Source organism: Candoia aspera, chromosome 3 (genome assembly GCF_035149785.1).
Source record: "Candoia aspera isolate rCanAsp1 chromosome 3, rCanAsp1.hap2, whole genome shotgun sequence".
Lineage (NCBI taxonomy): Eukaryota > Metazoa > Chordata > Lepidosauria > Squamata > Boidae > Candoia > Candoia aspera.
The window spans coordinates 74,752,035-74,773,920 of record NC_086155.1 but is presented as its reverse complement, the minus strand read 5'-3'; the positions used below and the strand labels follow the sequence as shown (position 1 = coordinate 74,773,920).

The 21,886-nt window shown below is 37.3% G+C and overlaps 1 protein-coding gene across 1 annotated transcript; it reads right to left on the bottom strand.

Moving 5' to 3' along the window:
- Positions 1-502: 502 nt before the first annotated feature.
- Positions 503-21,522, bottom strand: ACADM (acyl-CoA dehydrogenase medium chain). Its single transcript, XM_063298136.1, has 12 exons — positions 21,438-21,522; positions 15,729-15,825; positions 14,635-14,732; positions 14,459-14,528; positions 11,732-11,832; positions 11,552-11,632; positions 9,819-9,949; positions 8,999-9,107; positions 5,422-5,562; positions 5,247-5,342; positions 3,957-4,205; positions 503-2,521 (listed from the first exon to the last, which is right to left on the bottom strand). The coding sequence occupies exons 1-12, from the start codon at positions 21,459-21,461 to the stop codon at positions 2,450-2,452; spliced, it is 1,269 nt and encodes a 422-aa protein (XP_063154206.1). The 5' UTR covers positions 21,462-21,522; the 3' UTR covers positions 503-2,449.
- Between the last annotated feature and the right edge of the window lie 364 nt (positions 21,523-21,886).

Sequence of the window (21,886 nt, the reverse complement as noted above, 5' to 3'; positions counted from 1 at the left end):
TTTTCTAAATATATATTTAACTTCTTCCTAGCGTTATTCCCACGCTATGGCAGCTTGTCGGCATATCCATCTCCATTTGACTCGATCCAAGGCATCTTCAGGGCTGACGTTCACTAAGCCCACCATAAATGTGTTGTATTTGTAGCACAGAAACCTTTCATCCTAAAGGATGTGTTGCAGGGATCAGATGAAGGTGTACTTGCCTCGGGATACCATGTTCAGTAGAGTAATGATCTGAGCTAAACTCTCCAGTAGTTATTTTTAGACAGTTTAATTTATAATGAGATGTTTGAAAATCTTATAAACATAGGTTAGTAAAACATTTCACAATTGAAATAATTATTTTTCTAATTCCCCTATGCATCTTGTTATAAATCTAATGTTATTTGAACAGATTTTCACTAGTATAATGGGAGTTCATTTAACTTCTCTCAAAAGTAAATGGGGACCCTTAAACTAGATCTAGGGAATGTACAGGTTGGGAGAAAGGAAAAAAAGACCATTCTATTAGCAAATAATGTTTTAATGGGGAAATTAAATCAGGAACACAACCCAAAGGTGTTTTTTTTTAACTTTTCCATTTGGTTTTGCAATTTAAATAAACTACCTAAAAGCTACAGGTTCTTTGGGGGAAGACTGGTCAACACAGTTCAGCACATATAAGAATTGATTAACATGAATCAGCTGACTCAGTTTCAATACCAAAATAAATTCATATACATATTATAAAAAACAGCATATAGAATCTTGGGTTACTAGTAATTTAATTCTGCAGCTCATTAGAATACTACAAATACAAGAAAATTATAAGGGGAAAAGATTGCATTGCATGGCTATTTTTATCGTATCTGACTACAGGTAGTCCTCAACCTATGATGGCAATTGGGACCGGAATTTCTGTTGCTAAGCGATGCAGTTGTAAAGCGCGACCACATCGCTTAGCGACGGCAATCCCTGCAGTCCTGGTTGCTGCTGTTAACGGAATCCCACAGTTGTTAAGTGAGGCAACTTCCTGCTGGTTTCCCACAACCAAAGTCAGTGGGGAAGCTGGCAGACAGCTGCAAGTCCCAGGTCCGCAGGTAGGTAAGTGGCTGCTGCTGGGTGGGGGAGAGAGCAAGGGGGTGCACAAGGGTGTGGAGGAGGGTGCATGAGAGATGTGGTAAGGGTGCAAGGGAGGATCAGAGAGGGTGCATGAGAGGTGCCACATGGGTCAGGGAAGGTGTGGGGATGTGTGCAAGAGGCACCGTGTGGGTCAGGGAGGGTGCGTATGGCTGCCCAAGAGGTCCAGTGTGGGAGAACTGTGGCGTGAGTTGGTGAGGGTCGGAGAGTGTGTGAGAGAGGCACAAGGTGTGAGGGGGTGTGTGAGAGGCACTGTGCAGGTTGGGGAGGGCACTTGAGGCATCATGTGGGTTGGGGAGGGTGCACAGGGCCGCAGGTCAGGGAGGGTGCATGGGGGGGCAAGTGGCCAGTGTGGTGCAAGCCCAGAAGGGCTGGGAGGTGCACAGGTGGGGGAGACTTACCTGACTTGTGACCTTCCCTGCTGGCTTCCCTATTGACTTTCTGGGGAAGCTGGCAGGGAAGGTTGCAAATAGCAATCACATAACTGCGGGGTTGCTGGGACGGCCAGAACTCTGAGGACCAGTCATAATCACCATTCATTCAGCACCATCATAACTTGGAACAGTTGCTGACTGAATGGTCGTAGGTCGAGGACTACCCATATTATATAACATTCGGTCTGCTGAATATTACATACAGTCTGCTATAATCAAACACACAGGGACCATCGTCATATATTTTCTATATGTGTTTCTCTTCTTCCTTTACAGCATCCTGAAAATTTATCTTAGACGGTTGAAGTACATTCCATTCAGTGGAGGTAAGGCATGGGAAAGATAAAATCTGGATAAAGCAATTTATTTTTTCGCATCTTTCAGCAAGGAGCCTTCATTAAATGTCATTCTGTCCTGTAGAACAAAAGTAACTCTTCTATATTCTTTATGGATTCAGCTACAGGCAATACAACTAATTTATCTACAATAAATTTATTTTTAATCTTGTAGTCAATATATAGTATTTAGTAATTACTGCAGTACAAACCTAACAATATCCAATTTACACATGGCTCCCAGAACTTCAACTTGTATCAAATTCTTCATCTAATTTATGTCACCGACCTGTTCAATTATAAAAGTCCAAGGCACTTTAAATACGCTACAGAGATTTCAGAGGACCAAGATAACCATGTCACGATGAAGTTGGGCAAAACTGTGAAGTCACTAAAGAAATTTCCTGAATAGTTCTAGAAGGTAAGTGACTAGCTTTTTCACGTACTTAAGATTTGACACTACTGCTGTTGAAACCATTTTTGTCCAATATTAAAAGTAATGCACCAGAAAAAAAAACCCCAAACATTTGTATATCAGGCTAATGCATGTCAGGGACGCTCTCAACCTTTAAACTTGCCAATATGTTCACGGACTATAATTACTCTCTGAATTTGAGCTGTTCCTTCATAAATCTGAAAAGACAAAAATGTATGATAGTGTTTTGAGCCAATTTAAAATAGTACAGAAACTATACAAAATGTCTATGAAAACAGAGAATGTCTAATTATCATGGGTAATATGTAAGGATTATTATAAATGCATTAATTGTGATAATAGAACACGAGAGAACAAAAAAGCTAAACTTAATTGACAATCCAAAGAGCTACTTTTGATTAAACTTGAACCTAGGACTACTAGGATGTTTGTCTTTTTCTTCTGAATAATAGGCTACCATGGCACATCACAATACTCTGAAAGTCTTATGAAACTGAGAGATTCAAAAGCAGTTTTCATATGGGAACTGATCTTTCATAAACTCAAAATACCTACTCTTGTATAAAACTAGTTAAGTTTACTTATGTATTATCTAATGTGAAAATATGCCACGGGCAGGTATGATGAAATCTCCACCTGTACATTTAAAAACTGCATTGCTGTATATTATGGAAACTATTATTAAACAAAACGCTGCAATGCCACAGCAAAGCAAAACACAGCAAGGAACACAGTCCATCCAGAGGTCTATTTAAGTCAAAGGCAGCAATGTTGTATGTTCCAACTTGGAAATATGTACAGGTAGTCCTTGGTTAACTACTTACTGTCCTTTTTAGTGACCGTTTGAAGTTATGACGGCACTGAAAAAGTAACTTTACGACCGGTCCTTGAATTTACAACTGTTGCAGTATCCCTGTGGTCACATGATCACCATTTGAGCGCTTCACAACTGGCTTCCAACAAGCAGAGTCAATGGAGAAGTGGGCAGTAAAATCACAAGTCGTGGTCATGTGATGTCTTGCTTAACAACTGCAGTGATTCACTTAATGATTACAGAGGAACTGACATCGTAAGTCTGGTGCAGTTATGTGACGTTTTGCTTAACAACTGTGTCACTTAGCCAGTCTCAATTGCCAGTCCCAATTGTGGTTGTTAAGTGAGGACTACCTGTACTACTGAACTAGATAAGATTTACTTTCCAGTAATTATGGATAGAACTGTACTTCACCGCTTTGTTCACATGGGAGTGAGTACAATTTAAAAAATAACCAGTGGACATACTTTCAAGCTAAGCTCCTTACATTTTTCTCCATGTAAAACCTGCCTTTTCTTTGTTCAATGCTATGGTAAAATCTGTTGTATTACTAAATCTACAATTAGTTAACAGAAAAAAGAAAAACATTCTCAGTGATTAAAAGGGGTAGTAGAGGGGCATATTAAATACTGCATTTTTTTTAAAAAAAAGTTAATACTGCATTCTTTCAGAAGGCAATAGAGTAGATGCCATGGGTCAGAGTTAGAGAGTGCCTGCATGTGCAACAACAACCAAAAAAGGCACTTTTCCTTTAGAATTATAGAAATGTAAATTTAGCTTAAATATACTAATGGTATTTTCTGACTAAGATTACTTACCTGGAATATTTTTGCATCTCTCATTAGTTTTTCTACTGGATATTCACTATTGAATCCATTTCCCCCAAAAATCTGGACAGCATCAGAAGCTACTTGATTTGCAATGTCTCCAGCATACGCCTTTGCTATAGATGCATAATAGCTATTTCTACGACCAGCATCTATCTCCCATGCTGCCCTCTGGTAAGCCAGGCGAGATAGTTCCACTTTCATTGCCATTTCAGCCAACATGAAGGACACTGCTTGGTGCTGGGATTGTTTGAGGGAGGGGTGAAAGTAAGCATCGAAAACTTAATTTCCAAATACGCAAAGGTAGTGTGCATTTTAGCAGTATACACAATTCAGTCTTCTGTTATAAAGCAATTCTACAGAACTCCATAGGATATGAACAGCAGTCAAAGCCCTAATTCATTGCTCAAGCTTCTGCACTACATTACAAGCAATAAAAATGATCAGATTTTTTGAAAAAAAAATTGAAAAATGATCTTTTTTTAAAGTTTCTTAATTCTTTTAACATTATTTTTATTTTATTCCCAGCTATATTCATTTAGCATCTTTGCATTAAAATTATTGCAATGTTGATTTAATCTGATATACTTACACACTGTATATAGAAATAAAAGGCAGTAGATTTCATGTGTTTTGGATAAACAAGAAAGTCCTTAAATGGCTTATAGTCAAATATGCATAAAATGTGCATTAGTACAGTGTATAATGAGCACAATACAAATATAAGTAACTCTGTAAAGGAGTAGGTATTCTGTGGCTTTCTGGGATGTTGCATTGCAACTCTCATCATCCTTAACCATTGGCCACAGTTGCTGAAGACCAACAATTTACCTACCGCTATTTTAGATTTAGCTGCAGCTGGAACATATTATGTTACACATAATGACAGTATCAGCAGTAGGTATACAATACAATAGCCTAGTATTTTAAGTAACAAGTGAAGCCATTTTTAAAAATCTTATGCCACACAAATTTTCTTTATGAAAATTTCCAAATACAAGACTCTGTAAACACCCTGTGAAAAAAAATGTTTTCAAACATAGTACTTCCCACAAACTACAAGAATTCAAATATGTGCTTCCATTACCAGAACAAGTTCCACTGATTGGAACTGAATGGGATGATTCTTCCTTGTAACTTGCTGCACACACTCAAAATCCACAAGAGAGGATGCAGAGTGAGGGACAAGGCAAGAAAAGAGAAAGTCTAACTGAGCTTAAACTCAGTAAAGGAATATTTGATTTCACGCCATACCGTGTTGGTAACTGGAATTTCACATACCTCTGCGATGACTTTCCCAAATGTTTTTCTTTCCATAGCATATCTTGTAGCTTCATCCAAAGCTCTCTGTGCTAATCCGACAGCACCAGCTGCTACCTGTGCATCAGTAATGAATATTACAAAATATGAATTCTACAGTTAGAATTCCTCTTTCAAACTTACTTGGAATACTTACTGGAGGCCGTGTTTTATCAAATGCTCCCATGGCAATTTTAAAGCCAGCTCCTTCACCAATAAGTACATTTTCTTTGGGCACTCTTACATCCTCAAAAACAATCCCTCTCGTATCTGAACAGCGCTGACCCATGTTAAGCTCCTGAAAAGGAATTTTAAAAGATAAATAATTACCATTAATACTCTATTTTTTAATTCAATAAAACTAGAGTAGATTCATCAGAAATGTAAGATTCACACCTGTTGCACATACGGTATATTAGTTCCTACACAAATATTAAAAATAAGGTCACTAAAGATATTTAGAAATGTCATAATAATTATTTTGATGTTGTCAACACATTGTAATGTAGTAGTAATATAATTTAATTAAAACTTAATGCAAATTGTAAAATAAAAATCCAGCAAATTGAAAGATGATACACCAATGCAAACACAAGAAATAAAACCATAATATTAATTTTCAATCTGACTTTTTAGCACATGTTCAGGTTTTTACATACTCAGAATCAAATTCATCATAAAATCAGAAATCCCAAGTATTATGTACTAAGAAGACAGTATATTTTAAAATGAGAATATAACTCAGAAAAGGATTTGCTCTATTGTACCTGTCTAGATAACAATTTTATTTTGCCTAGTTATACTTCCCTTTTGATAAACTCTATTTGTATTACTTTCAGTTTAATTTCGATTCATGCATTCTTGCATCTTTCTAAATAAAGGATACAGTGATCAAATCCTTTTCTCACTCAACTAAGTACTAAGATAATTCAAAATTAAGAAGGAATGTTAGATTGTAGCTTCAAACTTATGCCCAGAAATAGGAACTTGTGGCTCTCCAAATGACACTGGACTATTGCCTGTATAAGTCCTTACCTCTGGCCATGGTGGCCAGTAAGTAGATATATACAGAATCTGCCTATGATACATTGTTTCAATCATCTTGACATGATAATCACAACCTAAAATAATGATGTTTTTCCCCCAGGTATGAATGATTTTTTTCCTCCAAACACGGACATCTGCTTTATCTAAAAGAAACTCTGATCAAGTCCCTGAAAACTGTATGTCACTATTATTTCCTTTTGATGTGTGGAGATACAAATATCCTGCAGAGAAAGCCTGTATTTACTACTCTTCAGTTCACAAAACTTGAGAATGGATTATGGACTGAATTTCTAAATCATTGTTAACTAATCTCATGGTTAGTTGGAACCCCCTACATATGGAGGTCATAATCCAGTAACAGTAAGATCAAACAGAGGAACCTGAAGAGGTGGAGACTTAATCTTACTACTGCTCTTACTACTCCAGTAGAACATCAAATTGAAGTGATAACAGGACTTAAAAGAGCTTCTTTCAAATCAGTTTAATTCCTGATGTTTCTTTATCTATAGTGTGGGATTCTAGCAAAGCATTTATGAGAGAATTGTTTACCTCTGGTATCACATAGAAAGAAAGCTATGCAAAAACAAAAGCACATCCTGGTGAATGAACTGAAGCAATTAGAATTAAGACACAAGCATAACCCAGTTTGAGATTTAAAACAAGAATGCAGTATTTTTGCTAAGCAGAAGTATTTTGAAAAAGGCAGTAAATCAGATAAATTGTTGGCATACCAACTGCAAAAGGAACACAACAAGAGAACGATTATTTCTATCTGGGATGGAAATGGACAGATTTCCACAACAAAGGAGATGATGGAGCAATTTATTAAATGCTATTCAAGATTATTTAGTAAACGAATATATAATCCAATAAAGACTGAAGAATGCAATGCTACTAATGAAATTCACAGACCAACAAAAGGAAACTCTTTAATAAATCAGTAACAGAAGATGAAAGAAAATAAGCAATACAAATACATAGTTCCAAGACCTGACAGCACCCTCGCTGTATACTACTCCAGTACTGATAACTTGCATTTCCTAAAAATGGTTGGAAATGTAACAATCAGATCTGGTCCTCTATTTGGTGGCAATGTCACAAAGCTCAACAATTTTGGAAAATAATTTATAATAGAACGAAAGAAATTCTAAAAGCTCAATTTTCTTTCCAACTGCTATTTTTCTGTTACATATCACTAAACCAGGATTTCTCAACCAGGGTTACATGGAACCCTAGAGTTCTGCAAGAGGTCACGAGGGGTTCCCTGGGAGATTTTGTTTATTTTTCAAACTTCTATCACCGCCCATCTCCCCCAAAAGGGGACTCTGGGCAGTTTACAATAAAATCAGAATTTATTGTATGTTTATCGATGTTAAGGGGACGAGGCAGTCCCTCAGGTAACTTGGTCCCATGCCATGATTTATTTATTTCATTCATAAATAATTAATTCTATTTTATAATTTAGTTACCAATAATGTATCATTATTGGACTAACTACATTTGAGGACTCATTCTCTTGACAGAAGACCACTGCCTTTATACTATCTACTTGGAATGCAAGGAACGAAACACATAGATAATTATAAGATACTATATATATATGTATGTGTGTATGCATGTGTGTGTATGCATGTGCTCCATTGTGTAGGTGTACAATGGCAAAAATATTTAGTGTGCTATAATGAACCTAATCAAGGATACCAAAGTTACAAGTGTTCTGTAAAAGAACAAGCAGAATTTCTGGAATAAACCCCAAAGGACTGCTATGTGATTCGAAAATGTTCCTCTGGTTGCAAAAGGCAATGGAATCCAGCAGACAGCTCACTAGAGAAATGGGTCTATCAAGGTAATTTTAACTTTTTCCCTTTCTGCAGGCATTTCTCAGCATTTCCTGTGCTATATTCTGGCAAGTCCCCGAGTACTGTTTTTCAAGAGGAGCTGAAAGCTGTAGGGAGATTGAAGAAATCAAATCCTTTCCTCACTCAACTAAGTACTAAGATAATTCAAAATTAAGAAGGAATGTTAGATTGTAGCTTCAAACTTATGCCCAGAAATAGGAACTTGTGGCTCTCCAAATGACACTGGACTATTGCTGGGATTGTGAAAACCTTGCTGCTTAAGTGGCCATTCAGGGACTGAGAAGATTGTGAAGTATGTACTCAAGGTGGATGTGCATGGTTTTATAATTATAGGGTTTTTTTTAATTATTGATTTTTGGGGGGATGTATTTTTGGTTTTGCTGGTATATTATTGGGAATTTAGCATCTGTAAGCTACTTAGATTAGTTTTTGAGCAAAGCTTTGTAAAGAGCTTTTCCAAATTCAGTCTAGTGATTCTTCAGCTCAATGATTACATTAAGCTAGTTTTTGAGATTTAATAGCCGATGATTTCTTAACTACTAATTAAGAAGAAGAGCCTGTTTGGTGTAGTGGTTCAGGCATCAGGCTAGAAACCGGGAGACCGTGAGTTCTAGTCCCACCTTAGGCAAAAAGCTAGCTGGGTGACTTTGGGCCAGTCACTCTCTCTCAGCCCTGGGAAGGAGGCAATGGCCAAGCACTTCTGAAAAACTCTGCCAAGAAAACTGCAGGGTCTTGTCCAGGCAGTCTCAGACACGATTAAACAGATTAAAAAAAAAATACAAACCAATTCCAAATGTTTAAATTAACATTAAAATGTTCCAATTCTACCTTTCTTCCAATCTGTATTCCAGGGCTGTCAGTTTCCACAATAAATCCAGTAAAAGCTTTATTTGCAGGAACTTTTGGATCAGGATCGGAACGTGCCAATAAAAAATACCTAATTGGAACACACCAAAACCATAATATTAGCTTTTCAACATGTGCTCACAGAACATCATAAACTATCAATTCTCCAGTAGCTTTCTTATCACATATAAAATACTGATCACACATTTCTCATGAGGGGATGGAATAGTCTTATAGAATAATTCTTCGTTTTTATTCAGACATCTGCCCCAATAAATTCAGTGGACTTTAACATGATTAAGATTTAATTCTAAATTCAATTCATACATAAAACTAGAAATATCAGTATTCAGAAATATCAGAAATATCAATATTATATTCCTTATGAGTGAAGGAATGACTTCTCCCCTATACACTTGCCTTCATTTCTTGGCCCACACTTATCTGCTGAAATTCCTCTATTCATTCCTTTCTTTTCCTAAAGAAATGATTGACTTATGACTAAAAATGAGGGAGATAGTACCATTGGCCCAAGTGGATAGGATAAAAATTGGTATCTAATAATCCCACACCATTCAGGTTCAAGCATTTTGTTGCCTGGTTATATTCAGTATGATACAAGAATGAACATAATGTTGAAAAATTGTTTTTGCATATTTACATTTTTATATCTAAAATGTAAACACTACTGAAAATATAAAGGTATAGTAGGAACCTCTACATATCTCCTGAAAAAAAATATCAGTGGGACTTTCTTCCAGGGATATAGGACTGAGCCTTATTTAAGTAGCAATTGCTATACCAATTAGCCTTGCCGCCATTAGTGATCCACATTTTTTGTCCATTAATAATATATTCATCTCCTTTCTTTTCAGCTCTTGTCTTTAGACCTGCAACATCAGAGCCTGCTCCAGGTTCTGTAACACAATATGCCTTAAATAAGAAAATACAAAACATCAAACTCAATAAATTGAAAACTATATAGCATTACACATGCTAAAATGTGAACAAATGAACATTAAATCCAGCAATTCCACAGGAACACAATGCAAAATCATCAGTCATTTTGTTAACTTTTATTATACTTTTGTTGATAAATAAAAAGAACAATAACTTAAAATTATGAAAAGTATGTTGTCTTTTAAATTGTGGAGAGCTGCTGAGAATATGAAAGGATTCTAATGAAACATCACTGTTTTATTGCAAAATCTTTGCACTTTATTCATCACAAGGATTGATATCAATTCATATCTACATTCTTATGAATATGCATTCTTATAAAATGAACTCTATCCACTGTAACCATTAAAACCATGTGTGTGTGTTTATTCCCAGACCAAGGCCACAAATTTCTTTACTGGCTATTTATTTTACCACTGATCCATCTGGTTTTAGACATTATTGAGCCTAAATGAGCAACTACTGTTTGGGCTAGAACCCAGAAGACTGTGAGTTCTGGTCCCGCCTTAGGCATGAAAGCCATCTGGGTAACTTTGGGCCAGTCAGTCGGTAATGAATGCCTATTCTAAAACACTCTCAGACTCATGAGCAGGAATTCAAAGATATCTGATTTATTAAAGAATAGTATGCAGGATCGCAAAGAAAGCTGAGAATGATAAAAGCGCGCCAAATGCAAACTAAAAACCCTCGGTGCAAATGAAATCCCTCCCCCCATAGAATCTTCCCAAGTTCACAATCCCAGGTGCTCCTAATGGCTTCTGATGGTCTGCGGGAAAAGTCCTTGAGCAGAGCACATAACCCAAACACATTCCATTGTAATGAACATAGATACAGAGCTTGGTACAAGGTTTCACAGCAGCTCAGCTCCCTCCCAAACAGAAACGCACGTCAGCGCCATGGCATGTGAAACGTTACAATGTACAGTGCACATTGAAACAATGAACATGACACAGTCTCTCTCAGCCCAACTCACCTCACAGGGTTGTTTTTGTGAGGAAAAGGAGTATTGGGTATGTTCCCCACCTTGAGTTATTTATAAAAAATAATAAAGGCGGGATAGAAAATCAATCAATCAAGCAAGCAAGAAATCAAATACTTCATTGTAAACACAATAGTTGCTCATTTAGGCTCAGTAATGTAGTTATTATAGCAAGGTAGTTCAGGGGGGAGATGGGCGATGATAGAAATTTGAATAATAAATAAATAAAAATAAGGTATGACTTCGTGCTCACATAAATATTTTTTCTTAACATTCTCTTTATTATTTTCATTAGATCACAAGCACTTTTTTTACAACAAATATTTACTGCTCACGTGGAATCTTCCCAAATCTCCATATGTTTTTCAACAATATTTTTTAAGTCTTGTTCATAGATAACAAAAGGGTAACATATTATTGTTCAACGTATCATTCTGTTACCCAAAATACTTTAATCTGCTTCATTTACTCTATGTGTGTATGTGTGTGTAAAAACTTTAATGATCTGAAAGTACTCCAGCTTTAATATATATTTGTAGATTTTTTTCAGAAAGGAAATCAAAACAGCATTCTATCAATATTGAAAAAACACTTACACACATTATGGGCTCTTCAGTCATTCTTCCTAAATATTTTTTCTGCTGTTGCTCATTTCCTGCAATTATGACTGGCATTTGCTGTAATAAAAAAGTTTATTATTTAATACATGGGAAGACATGTATTAGCCTAATTTCAATGTTAAAATTAAATAAATAAAATTAAGACAAAACACTTACACCTAGAGAATTTGCCTCAATAGCCGTCTGAATCCCTGTACATCCATAAGCCAATTCTTCAGTAATAAGGCAGTTATCAAAACTGCCAAGGCCAAGACCACCTACAAAAATTGTTTTGGACAACAAATAATTTCACACAAATCAGTATTATGTCACAAAATTAATTATTCTATGCCCTATCACACCCTCTCCTCATTTAGCAACTGCAATCCATTCCAGTGACTTTTATTTTATTACTGATCCATCTGGTTTTAGACATTACTGAGCCTAAATGAGCAACTACTGTTTGGGCTAGAACCCAGGAGATTGTGAGTTCTGGTCCCGCCTTAGGCATGAAAGCCAGCTGGGTAACTTTGGGCCAGTCACTCTCTCTCAGCCCAACTCACCTCACAGGGTTGTTGCTGTGGGGAAAAGAGGAGGAGAAAGGAGTATTAGGTATGTTCCCCACCTTGAGTTATTAAGCAAAATGGTTGCTAAGTGAATACATGAGAGAGAGAGAGAGAGGGACACTGAGAAGATCACTGGTTGCTGCCATTATTCAGATAAAGTTCTCCTGTGCCTGACCCACTTTTTCCCTTTTTTTGCCCCCTTGCAGGGTGGAGAGATTGCTTAACAAGCAATTTCCTCCTGAGCTGCTTTTCTGTGCAGCACAGTGCTTCCCTAAAAAGTGCTAACTGCAAGTTAACAAGCAAAGTTCTGTGCCCTTAATTAGTTGATTAGAACCCTCAGGCCAGTTCTTGCTGGTGCCTGAAACTGATCAGACCTTAATCAGTTTCATACTGAAGGCTTTTGTTGTCAGGCACATGAAATTTGGTCATAAATGTGCACACTGGTCAGAAAATGAATTTTTTTATTACCAATTATTACTGTTGTGTTTGCAAATGGTCACTAACCAAGGTAGTCACAAAACAAGGAGTGGCTGTACACTAACAATAGATATGCTAATTTAATTTACTCTGAATATTGCCCTTAACACACATACATAAAAGATAGCAGATTTAATTCTACAGGTGTTAAAAAGAGTTATTATAAATATACTGTCTTTCAGATAGTATCCTTCCAACTTCCTGTCCCACCCGGTCATGCAGAGAGGGCACGTTACGGGCCCTGTCAGTGAGGGAATTTCACTTGGCGGGGTCCAGGAGGTGGGCCTTCTCTGCAGTGGCGCCCGCCTTTTGGAGCATTCTGCCCCCGGAGGTGAGGCAGGCCCCTTCATTCCCAACCTTCCGGAAGGGTTTGAAGACCTGGTTCTGCCGCCTTGCCTGGGAGGGGAACGGCAATAACTCTTCCTGGGGATGGCTGGTGCCGTAGAGGCCTCCCTATTGAATATTATCTTTGCCACTTGGATTTTATATTTAGTCATATTTATTTATCATGTCAGTTGTCTGTTTTGTAAATTATGTGTTGATGGTTTTAAATTTTTGATTTTATTGTAAACTGCCCAGAGTCCTCCTGTTGGGGAGGAGATGGGCGGTGATAGAAATTTGAATAATAAATAAATAAACAAACAAACTTAAATATAATATCAAAGAGAATCAGGAATCCTTTTCTACAGAACATCTTGTGTAAATAATTCTGGTAGGAGAGAAACAGTCTGAGTTCAACAAAATACCATTCAGAGAAATCAATTCACATGTTAACTGCCAGGCCTAAAGAGAGAAATTTACATTTCATCCATAATATGTCATATAAATTATCTCTTCAGGACATGTTCTTATCTCACATACTGGTAGTCTTCACTTAACAACCATTTGTTCAGCGACTGTTCTAAATTACAATGACACTAAAAAATGGCCTTACGACCTGTGCCTGAAATTACAACTGTTGCAGCCCACTCGCAGTTATGTGATCAAAATTCAGGCGCTTGGTAGCCCACCCGCATTTACAACTGTGGGGGTGCTTCATCTCCCCTCACCCACCTATATCCCCCCATCTCTGCCCTTTTGGAAGCCCTGCAATCTGCCTTGCGAGGCCACCCATCCCAGTGCACTGCACGAGGCTACTGTCCTGTCTCAGCCGCACCGTGCGAGGCCACTCCAGCCTCCCCAGCCTGCATGACTTCACCCAGCTCCTCTTCTCCCAGTTCCCCACACCTACCTTTCACCTTTTTCCCCCAGCCGCCACTGGCAAAGCAGAAGCACCTGGCTGTCTTTGCTGCGTCCTTTTTAAACTTGGCTTCTCTGGCAAACATTTCCTCCATGTAGCTCCTTTCAGAATGCTGTCTTCAGAAGTTTACGCTATCTTCTCAGAGCCTTTGGAGAGCTTGTGTGGTGCAGCTGGGACGGGATGGGTGGCCTCATGTAGCGTGGCTGGGACAGGATGGGTGGCATGGCTGGGCTTGCTGCCCAGCAAGGCAGGGTGGAGGGCTTCCAAAAGGGCAGAGATGGGGGTGAGATAGGCAGGGGGGGGGGAGTTGAAGGCAGTGTTCGGGGCTGGGAGGAACCAAGCCCAAAATGATTTGGATTGGGGTGGGTGCTCAGACTAACGAGGGGTAAAATTCACTTAACGATGGCAAGGGGAATTGCCAGGATTGCCATCACTAAGTGATGCCATCTCGCTTTACAACTGCATGGCTTAGAGATGGACATTCCAGGCTCACTTACTGTTGTTAAGTGACGACTGCCTGTATGCTAGTCTTTTTCAAATTCAGATAGTATTGTAATATCCATAGTCCTGCATTGCCTATAAAAATATTTGGTTTTTTAGCTTATAAAGTAATTTACTTACCACAACTCTCTGGTATGTGTGTATTTATTAAGCCAAGCTCCCATGCTCTTTTAATCAGAGGAACAGGATACTAAAAAGGCAACAGATACAAAAAACATTATGCATACCTTCTCATGAGAGAGGCTCATTCACTGAAATTTTAAACATGGTATTTCCCCACTATTCATTATATCTACCTCTCCAGTTTTGTCATAGTGAGCAGCAACAGGTATTATTTCTTCTCTAGCAAATTTACGTGCTGTAGCTTGAAATTCCTTCTGTTCATCAGTAAGTTCTAAAAAACATAAGATTTCAAGTTCAAGTCCCCAGATATGCCTGAAAATTTAATAAGACAGGACATATCTTATGATACTCAGGAATTGTCAATATATTGGGAAAATGTGCTGACCAATCTACATGAAATTCTTTCTTCACCATCATCCTTATCTGTATGCATTCATATCCCATTTACTAAAACATATACTTACTATTTTTCTCCACCCACAATATCAATGCCAAACTTCTTTGTTCACCAAAAGTCATGTGTAAAACTGTTGCTTATGATGTTACACATATATGGAAATATGCATGCTCTAGTGCTAAACTTTAAAGGAACATGTTTTAGGATTCTGCCTTACATGGTAATTATCTAAAAACCAAGTATAGTTTTGAAGCATTTCAAGTAATTCATGAAATGTATTGTCTTTCATTGCAAATGCTTTCCACACTATCTGAAACTATAAATGCTACTTAACACTAGGGGAGCTGCAGCAGATAATACACATTAGAGAGCCAGTTTGGTTTACTGGTTAAGGTGCTGGGCTAGAAACCAGGAGTCTGTGAGTTCTAGTCCCGCCTTAGGCATGAAAGCCGGCTGGGCGACTGTGGGCCAGTCCCTCTCTCTCAGCCCAACTCACCTCACAGGGTTGCTGTTGTGGGGAAAATAGGAGGAGGAAGGAGTATTAGGTATGTTCGCCGCCTTCAGTTATTTATAAAAATAATAAAGGTTATTTATTCAGTTATTTATTTAAATAAATAAATAAAATAAATTAGGGAATGCAGATGACTAAAAGGGTACATTTAACCCTTATGACCTTCACAGTTTTTCCTGCCTACATATTCTATCCCTTTCTTCCTATGTTGATGTATGTTTCACAAGAAAAAGCAGATGTATCTGAACATGCCTGCATATGCTCATACAGTATATAGCAAATAATAACATTTGAAGCAATTTAGATTTGTAGTACTAGAAGCTGCCTATGTAGGACCTTAATGTAGTATTTTTACTTACCAAAGCTATATCCAGCAGTAGATTTGCTTTTTGGTGAGGTTGCAGTAGCCTGAATGGATTGTGCTCTCAAACCACGAGTAACAATGCTTTGTATGAGCTGAAATTTAATTTAAAAAGAACCCAATGTCTTTCATAGAAGCTTTCAATAAATGTTCCAAATGTTATTACCAATACATAAACATAACAAGGTTCATAAAAGGGTATGAAGACCAATGCATTTAACTGAATGCAATTTTTGCCCAGATATAGTTAAATATTCTGTATCTGTCAATTATTATTAATTGAACTTATACATAATATATTATAAATGTAACATAAAATAAAAAAGAATATAAAATACATTTTGTTTTACCGTTACAAGATTTCGTATGTCTCAATAGATGAAATATTATTTCTTTAAAATATACTTAGTTGTTTATCTACAACATACAGTATAAGGACTGTAACAGCCACTATGTGGGACAGACAGGCAGAAGACTAGCAGAGCACATCCCCAAACACCAACCAGCAGTCAGAAGACATGACAAAAACTCCTTAATCTCATAACACATGGACAGACTCAACTATAGTTTCAACTGGGAAACCGTGAACATCCTAGACCAAGCTAAATCCAAAAATGCTAGGGAATTCCTGGAAGCTTGGCATTCAGACAAATCAGCCATCAACAGACACACAGAGATAAACCACATTTACACACCATTCAAAAGAGACAATAAAAAAGCTAAGGAGGAAACAAAAAGACTAGAACACATCTGCTCCAGCAACCAACACCCAGATAAGCAGGGACTAACATCAGACAAATAATCAAGCAGAAAACAATACCCTAATCAAGGAACTACCAACGAGAAAACCACACCCCACCAACACTGATAGGGCAAACTACTGTACACAGGCAGTCCTTGCTTAACAAACACGAATGGGACCGGAATTTTCGTTGCTAAAGCGGTGCAGTCATTAAGCAAGGCATCACGTGACCGGACCTGATTTTAGGGCCATTTTTACTGTGGTCGTTAAGCGAATCACACGGTTGTTAAGCAAATCACAGCAATCGTTAGCGAATCAATAGTTTCCTATTGATTTGGCTTGTCGGAAGCTAGTTGGGAAGGTCGCAAATCACAAACATGTGACTGCAGGATGCTGCAACTGGTCGTAACTGAGAGCTGGCTGCCAAGCGTCCAAGTTGTGATCATGTGACCATGGTGGTGGTGTGTCTGTTGCAACTTCAAGGATGGGTCATAAGTAACATTTTTAGTCCTGTCATATCTCCGAACCATCATTAAATGAATGATTATTAAGCGAGAACTACTTTTATAAACAGGGAGCAAACCCCACACTTACTCACGCTGATGATATTATATAGTCAGGTAATGAAACATCTGCAAGCAAACAACCAAGCTCAGAGAGCACCAAGGACACCACATACTTGGTTCTTTGTTATATTTATTTCTGATGGCTCATAGTAGTTGTGCTTACTCTATTTGTAACTGTGATCTGTCAAAGTAAATATTTTACTAATTATCGTTTTGCAGTGTACTATGAATATTCTATATACTCTGCCCAGTCGTCTACAGTCTATAGATATGATTTAAAAAGACAAAACTTGAAAACAATTTTTTGTGCTAATATTAAAAAGGGGAGGAAGAAAGTATTAAATAAGTTGCAGTTACATAATAGTTAAGTGGTAAATAAGAAAGAAATTTTAAAAAAATCAAACAGAAAATCAAGCAAAATAGGCAAGAAAGAAGTATCCTCAAAAGTCACAGTTATGATGCAGTAAATCAATATAACAAACTTCAGTAAGATTACTATTATATTAACAGAAAACACCAAGAGACCTGGAATGATAAAAAGAGAAGTTTACACATTTGTAAGCTGCATACATCTTAATAAGAATCAAATGGAAAGAAAAAAATACAAAAGAAATATAAGTAAACAAAAAGCAAAAACAGCAATTAAAGAGCAAAAAATTAAGTACTGAGTTTTAAACTAAGAGAAAAAGATTGAACATAGATTGTAAACCATGCAAACCTGAATAAGGATCTTAACAGAAAAAAGTAGATGGAGATGTCTTAGAACGAAGAACCTATTAATCTTTAACTACTCCAGCATATTACTCCAATAATATAACCCAAATGAAAAAAACAAAACAAAAACACCATAGCTCACTAAAGACTGCAAAGTGATGCCATCATTTGAGATGAACAAGAGAATTTAGGGGAAACAGTAATTTTTCCTTACATATTAAGTATGAAGTAATAATTTTTCAGCAAAATACCTGGAAATGTTAATAAGAAGGAAGGAACTCAACAGAAAGTCAAATGCATTATTTTAGACTAGGAGTCTTTTCACACCTCAGCTCCCAAAGGCTCATTTTTGCATTTTCAGCAGTTTGGGAGTCACCAATTTCATCCCCTAAGACTTGAAAACCTTTCCTGAAATGGGCCTTGACTCATTTCTTTTTCTCCATGGTAGGCAGCGAAGCAGACAGGACCTAATGTAAGAATACTGGGCTGAGCATATAATAGGGCTGTGTGAATAGCAAAATATGAATTGGAGTTTGCATGGATGGATGGATGGATGGATAAATAAATAATCTTTTGGGAAGACCTTAATCGAAAAATCTGTTTTTCTGGGACAGTATTGAGTATGGAGGACAACTGTATGAACCCAGGAAAAGCTGAAGTTTCTTTAAAGTTTTCCTGACAAATTCTATGTGGATGCCTACATGAGCTTCAGTTCACATCTTGTCTTTTGAATCTAGATGTCTATGAAGCTTTGGTATATAAACTAGAAATTAAATGGCAAGAGAAGAACAAACTCAAACTACTCATACTCAAGAAAATGCAATCAATCAGCTCGATACAGTAGAAGCAACGAGAACCCGAAGAACATCAAAAATAAGTCTTGCATAAGACAGCTGCAAGTAAGTCCCTTGAATATCTAAAGTATAATATTAACTAGAAAGTCAAAAGCTTTTTGTTAATACTTGTTATTCTTCACAAGAATCATTTATATTTGTAATAATTAGACATTTTATATAGCATTCCTCTGATTCCTCATTTTGCAAGACTTGGAATGACTTCTTGTGGCACATTTTGAAAAAAAAAGCAGATTGCTCACAAGTGTCACGAGATTCTGTTACTGTCACAATAGTTTTTGTTTTGATCTTTCCATTGTGGTTTATTTTATGTCCCAATTTTCCCTGTAGTAAATAATTTATTTTTCAAATTCATACTAATTGTTTTGTTTCCCAAATCTTTGCACATTTGCACAGATGATAATGCAGACACAAATTTCCCTGGGACTTCCTAGAAGAAAATTAAGTCATATAACAGGAATACTGAACAACTGTACTAATTACATTATGTTCTCATGCTTTCACAATCTTAAAGTATTAATTGATCTATTCAGTACATTTTAGCCTATGTATAATACACGTAACATAATGCAAGATGATTGATGATTCTTCATATTATATTAGTATCAGAGATGACTCCTTAAGAACTTTCACATTGTATATGGTAAGAATTGCAAATAATTTCTAGAACAAATATTTTTATATAAGTTTGCAAGCATTTATTTTGGAAATGGTCTCCCTTGTTATAATATATATTTGTCATTTACATATTCAAACAATGCAGAAGCTCCCAGACCCTGTAACAGCCTGTATGAAATAAAATGATGCAGTTTTGCTGCTATACACAAGAAAAACATTTTACAGCATACAATATATGCCAATTGACAAGCTTAAAAACACAATGCTTAAATAACATTCTAAAAACACTTTGAATTTTACCTGGGACCAGATATATTTTTGATGTAGAAATGTATTTTTAGATAAAGTTTTACCAAGATTAATGCAGAAATTTACTTGGATTTTACAGTAGTTGTGTTTTACTTACAGGCAAGTAGCTGCAAGCTATGATTCTTTAAATTATCTTTATTAGATGTGTTACTGAAATAAAATGACAACTCTCATTATCTACTGCAAAGATCTGAATAGCAGATCATAAATTACCTGACATAATAAAGTTTAAGAGTACAGTTACCAAAAATAATGTTTAAACACAGAAGAAAAAGTCTCCTTCAAGTAGAGCTCAAATTTTAGTAACTCATTTATGTAATGTTTTTTGGCAACAAGAATTGATAGCATTTTAATTTCACAATCATTTCTAGGGGAAAAATAGGTAACTCTTAAAAATAGGACACTCTTAAAAAGCAACTGCCATGCTGGATGTGGCGAATCACAAGACACCCATTTGCCAAAAGATAAAGTGGTGATTTAATTTAATTTCACAAATCACAGTAAATACCTCTTTCCTGATGCTGTTTTTCCAACTGTACAGGAACTGGTCTTTAGAAATTATCTATCCTCAACCACTTTGAAAAAGTGGTAAGATCAACAAAATGACTCAACTGAAAACAGTTTTGTACCAGTTTATAAAATTAAAGTACAACTATATATCTAATTTACTTTAAAGATTTTGTTCTTATTTCTACCATTCATATTCTTAGAATTCATGTATCTAATTTTTATGATTCTCATTACTACATGGTAAAAACTGCAATAAATGGAACAAAATTGAAGTTGAAAATATTTTATTAACATAAATACTGTTTCTATAAAATATACAAAAATGCCATGCCTTTTTACTGAAATACAGTTAGGATAAAAGTTGACACTGACTTGATGGCACATAATCAATCAATCAATCAAAACTATGACTAACGTCCCTTAACAGTGTAATGAAAGATGTAATTTTTTTTAAAATGGACTAACACAATATTGGATTGTTGTTAATAAACACTAAGATCAAATTGGAACAATTTCAATTTGGAAAGCCAAGTCTTCATACTAAGCATACCAGCTTCTTATGGAACAGGCCTTTACATTTTGGAGACCAAGATTAGTTTCTGAAGTGGATTAATTTCACATATAGTAGGAAGTAATAGAACCTTGAGCCAGTTGGGAGTAGTGCTTAAGGCATCAAGTTAGAAACCAGGGAGAGTTCTAGCCCTGCCTGAGGCACAAAACCAGCTGGGTGATCTTGGACCAGCCACTTTCTCTCAGCCCTAGAAAGGAGGCAATGGCACACCACTTTGAAAAACCTTGCCAAGAAAACTGCAGGGACTTATCCAGGCAGTCTCCGAGAATCGGTCACGACTGAACGGATTAAAAAAAAAAAGCCTAGTTGGCTATGGCAAACAATACTATTGTTTTTGTTATGCCTACATGCTTCGAAGAGTCCATCGTAGAAAATGTTTACGTTTTAAAAAAATTGGGAAATTTGAAAAAACAGAAAACCAACGTGAGTGACGTTGTTGTCATCTTACCCGGTTGGGCGACAGATAGGCAACCTTTGGCATACTTTGGCACAATATCCTGTCATTTTGAAAAATTTTCCCCGCCCCTTTCCTCCCCAATTCACTACGACTGATTGTCCCCTTGGGGGCTGCAGCGGAGGTCTCTACCTTCGCCACCTCTTCTTGAATCCCTGAGCTTCTCTTGGGGCTGAGATAACCCAAGCCTGTCCCAAGGACCCACCCCAGCTCTAGACCGCAGCTCTACCCCGCGTCCGTCCCAAACCCTGCAAACTGAGACACTCTCCAGCAAGGCAGGGGCGCTCCAGGGGGTTCAGGCCGAAGTCCCCTTATGACTTCCGTGGTCCCTAAGAACGCCTTTCTCCTACTGGCCAACTTTCTTCTCACCCGAGAGACTCTCAGCACAGCCATGACGTTGCCCTTCTTCTTTCCCTCCTCCGCTCACCACACACCGCACTCCTGACGGGCCGACCAGGCACCAAGGTTAGACCCGCCTCCAGCGAGTGGGCGTTGGTTCTTCCTGAGGCCCGGGCGGCTGGGGCGGAGAATAGAAACGGGAAGAGGAGGAGGGAGGCCGGCCTGCAGTGCCAGGGCCGCGGCTGGGTTGCTTACCTTCGTAATGAACGGCAAGCGAGTCGGTCTCATTTTAGCGTCGCGGGATACACGGATCTAAGCGTGAGCGGTTAGTTTGTGGTTCGGTGCGCTGGGCTGATCAAATGATTAAAGCGTGAGTAAGCGTGCCCTAGAAACGCAGCTTAATTTAATTTTTACTTTAACTGCAACGTCGGGATGCATTCGAACGGCGATCAGCCAAAGCTCTAATACCAATGAAGGAA

What these genes read in the sequence shown, in the direction of transcription:
- ACADM (XM_063298136.1), bottom strand. Translation starts at nt 21,461, where the DNA reads ATGGCTGTGCTGAGAGTCTCTCGG. An exon ending in ACACATACCAGAGAGTTGTG is followed by an intron (nt 11,833 to 14,458) that starts GTAAGTAAATTA and finishes CAATTTTTGTAG; the next exon opens with GTGGTCTTGGCCTTGGCAGT. An exon ending in AATGGCGGCAAGGCTAATTG is followed by an intron (nt 9,108 to 9,818) that starts GTATAGCAATTG and finishes TGTTCCAATTAG; the next exon opens with GTATTTTTTATTGGCACGTT.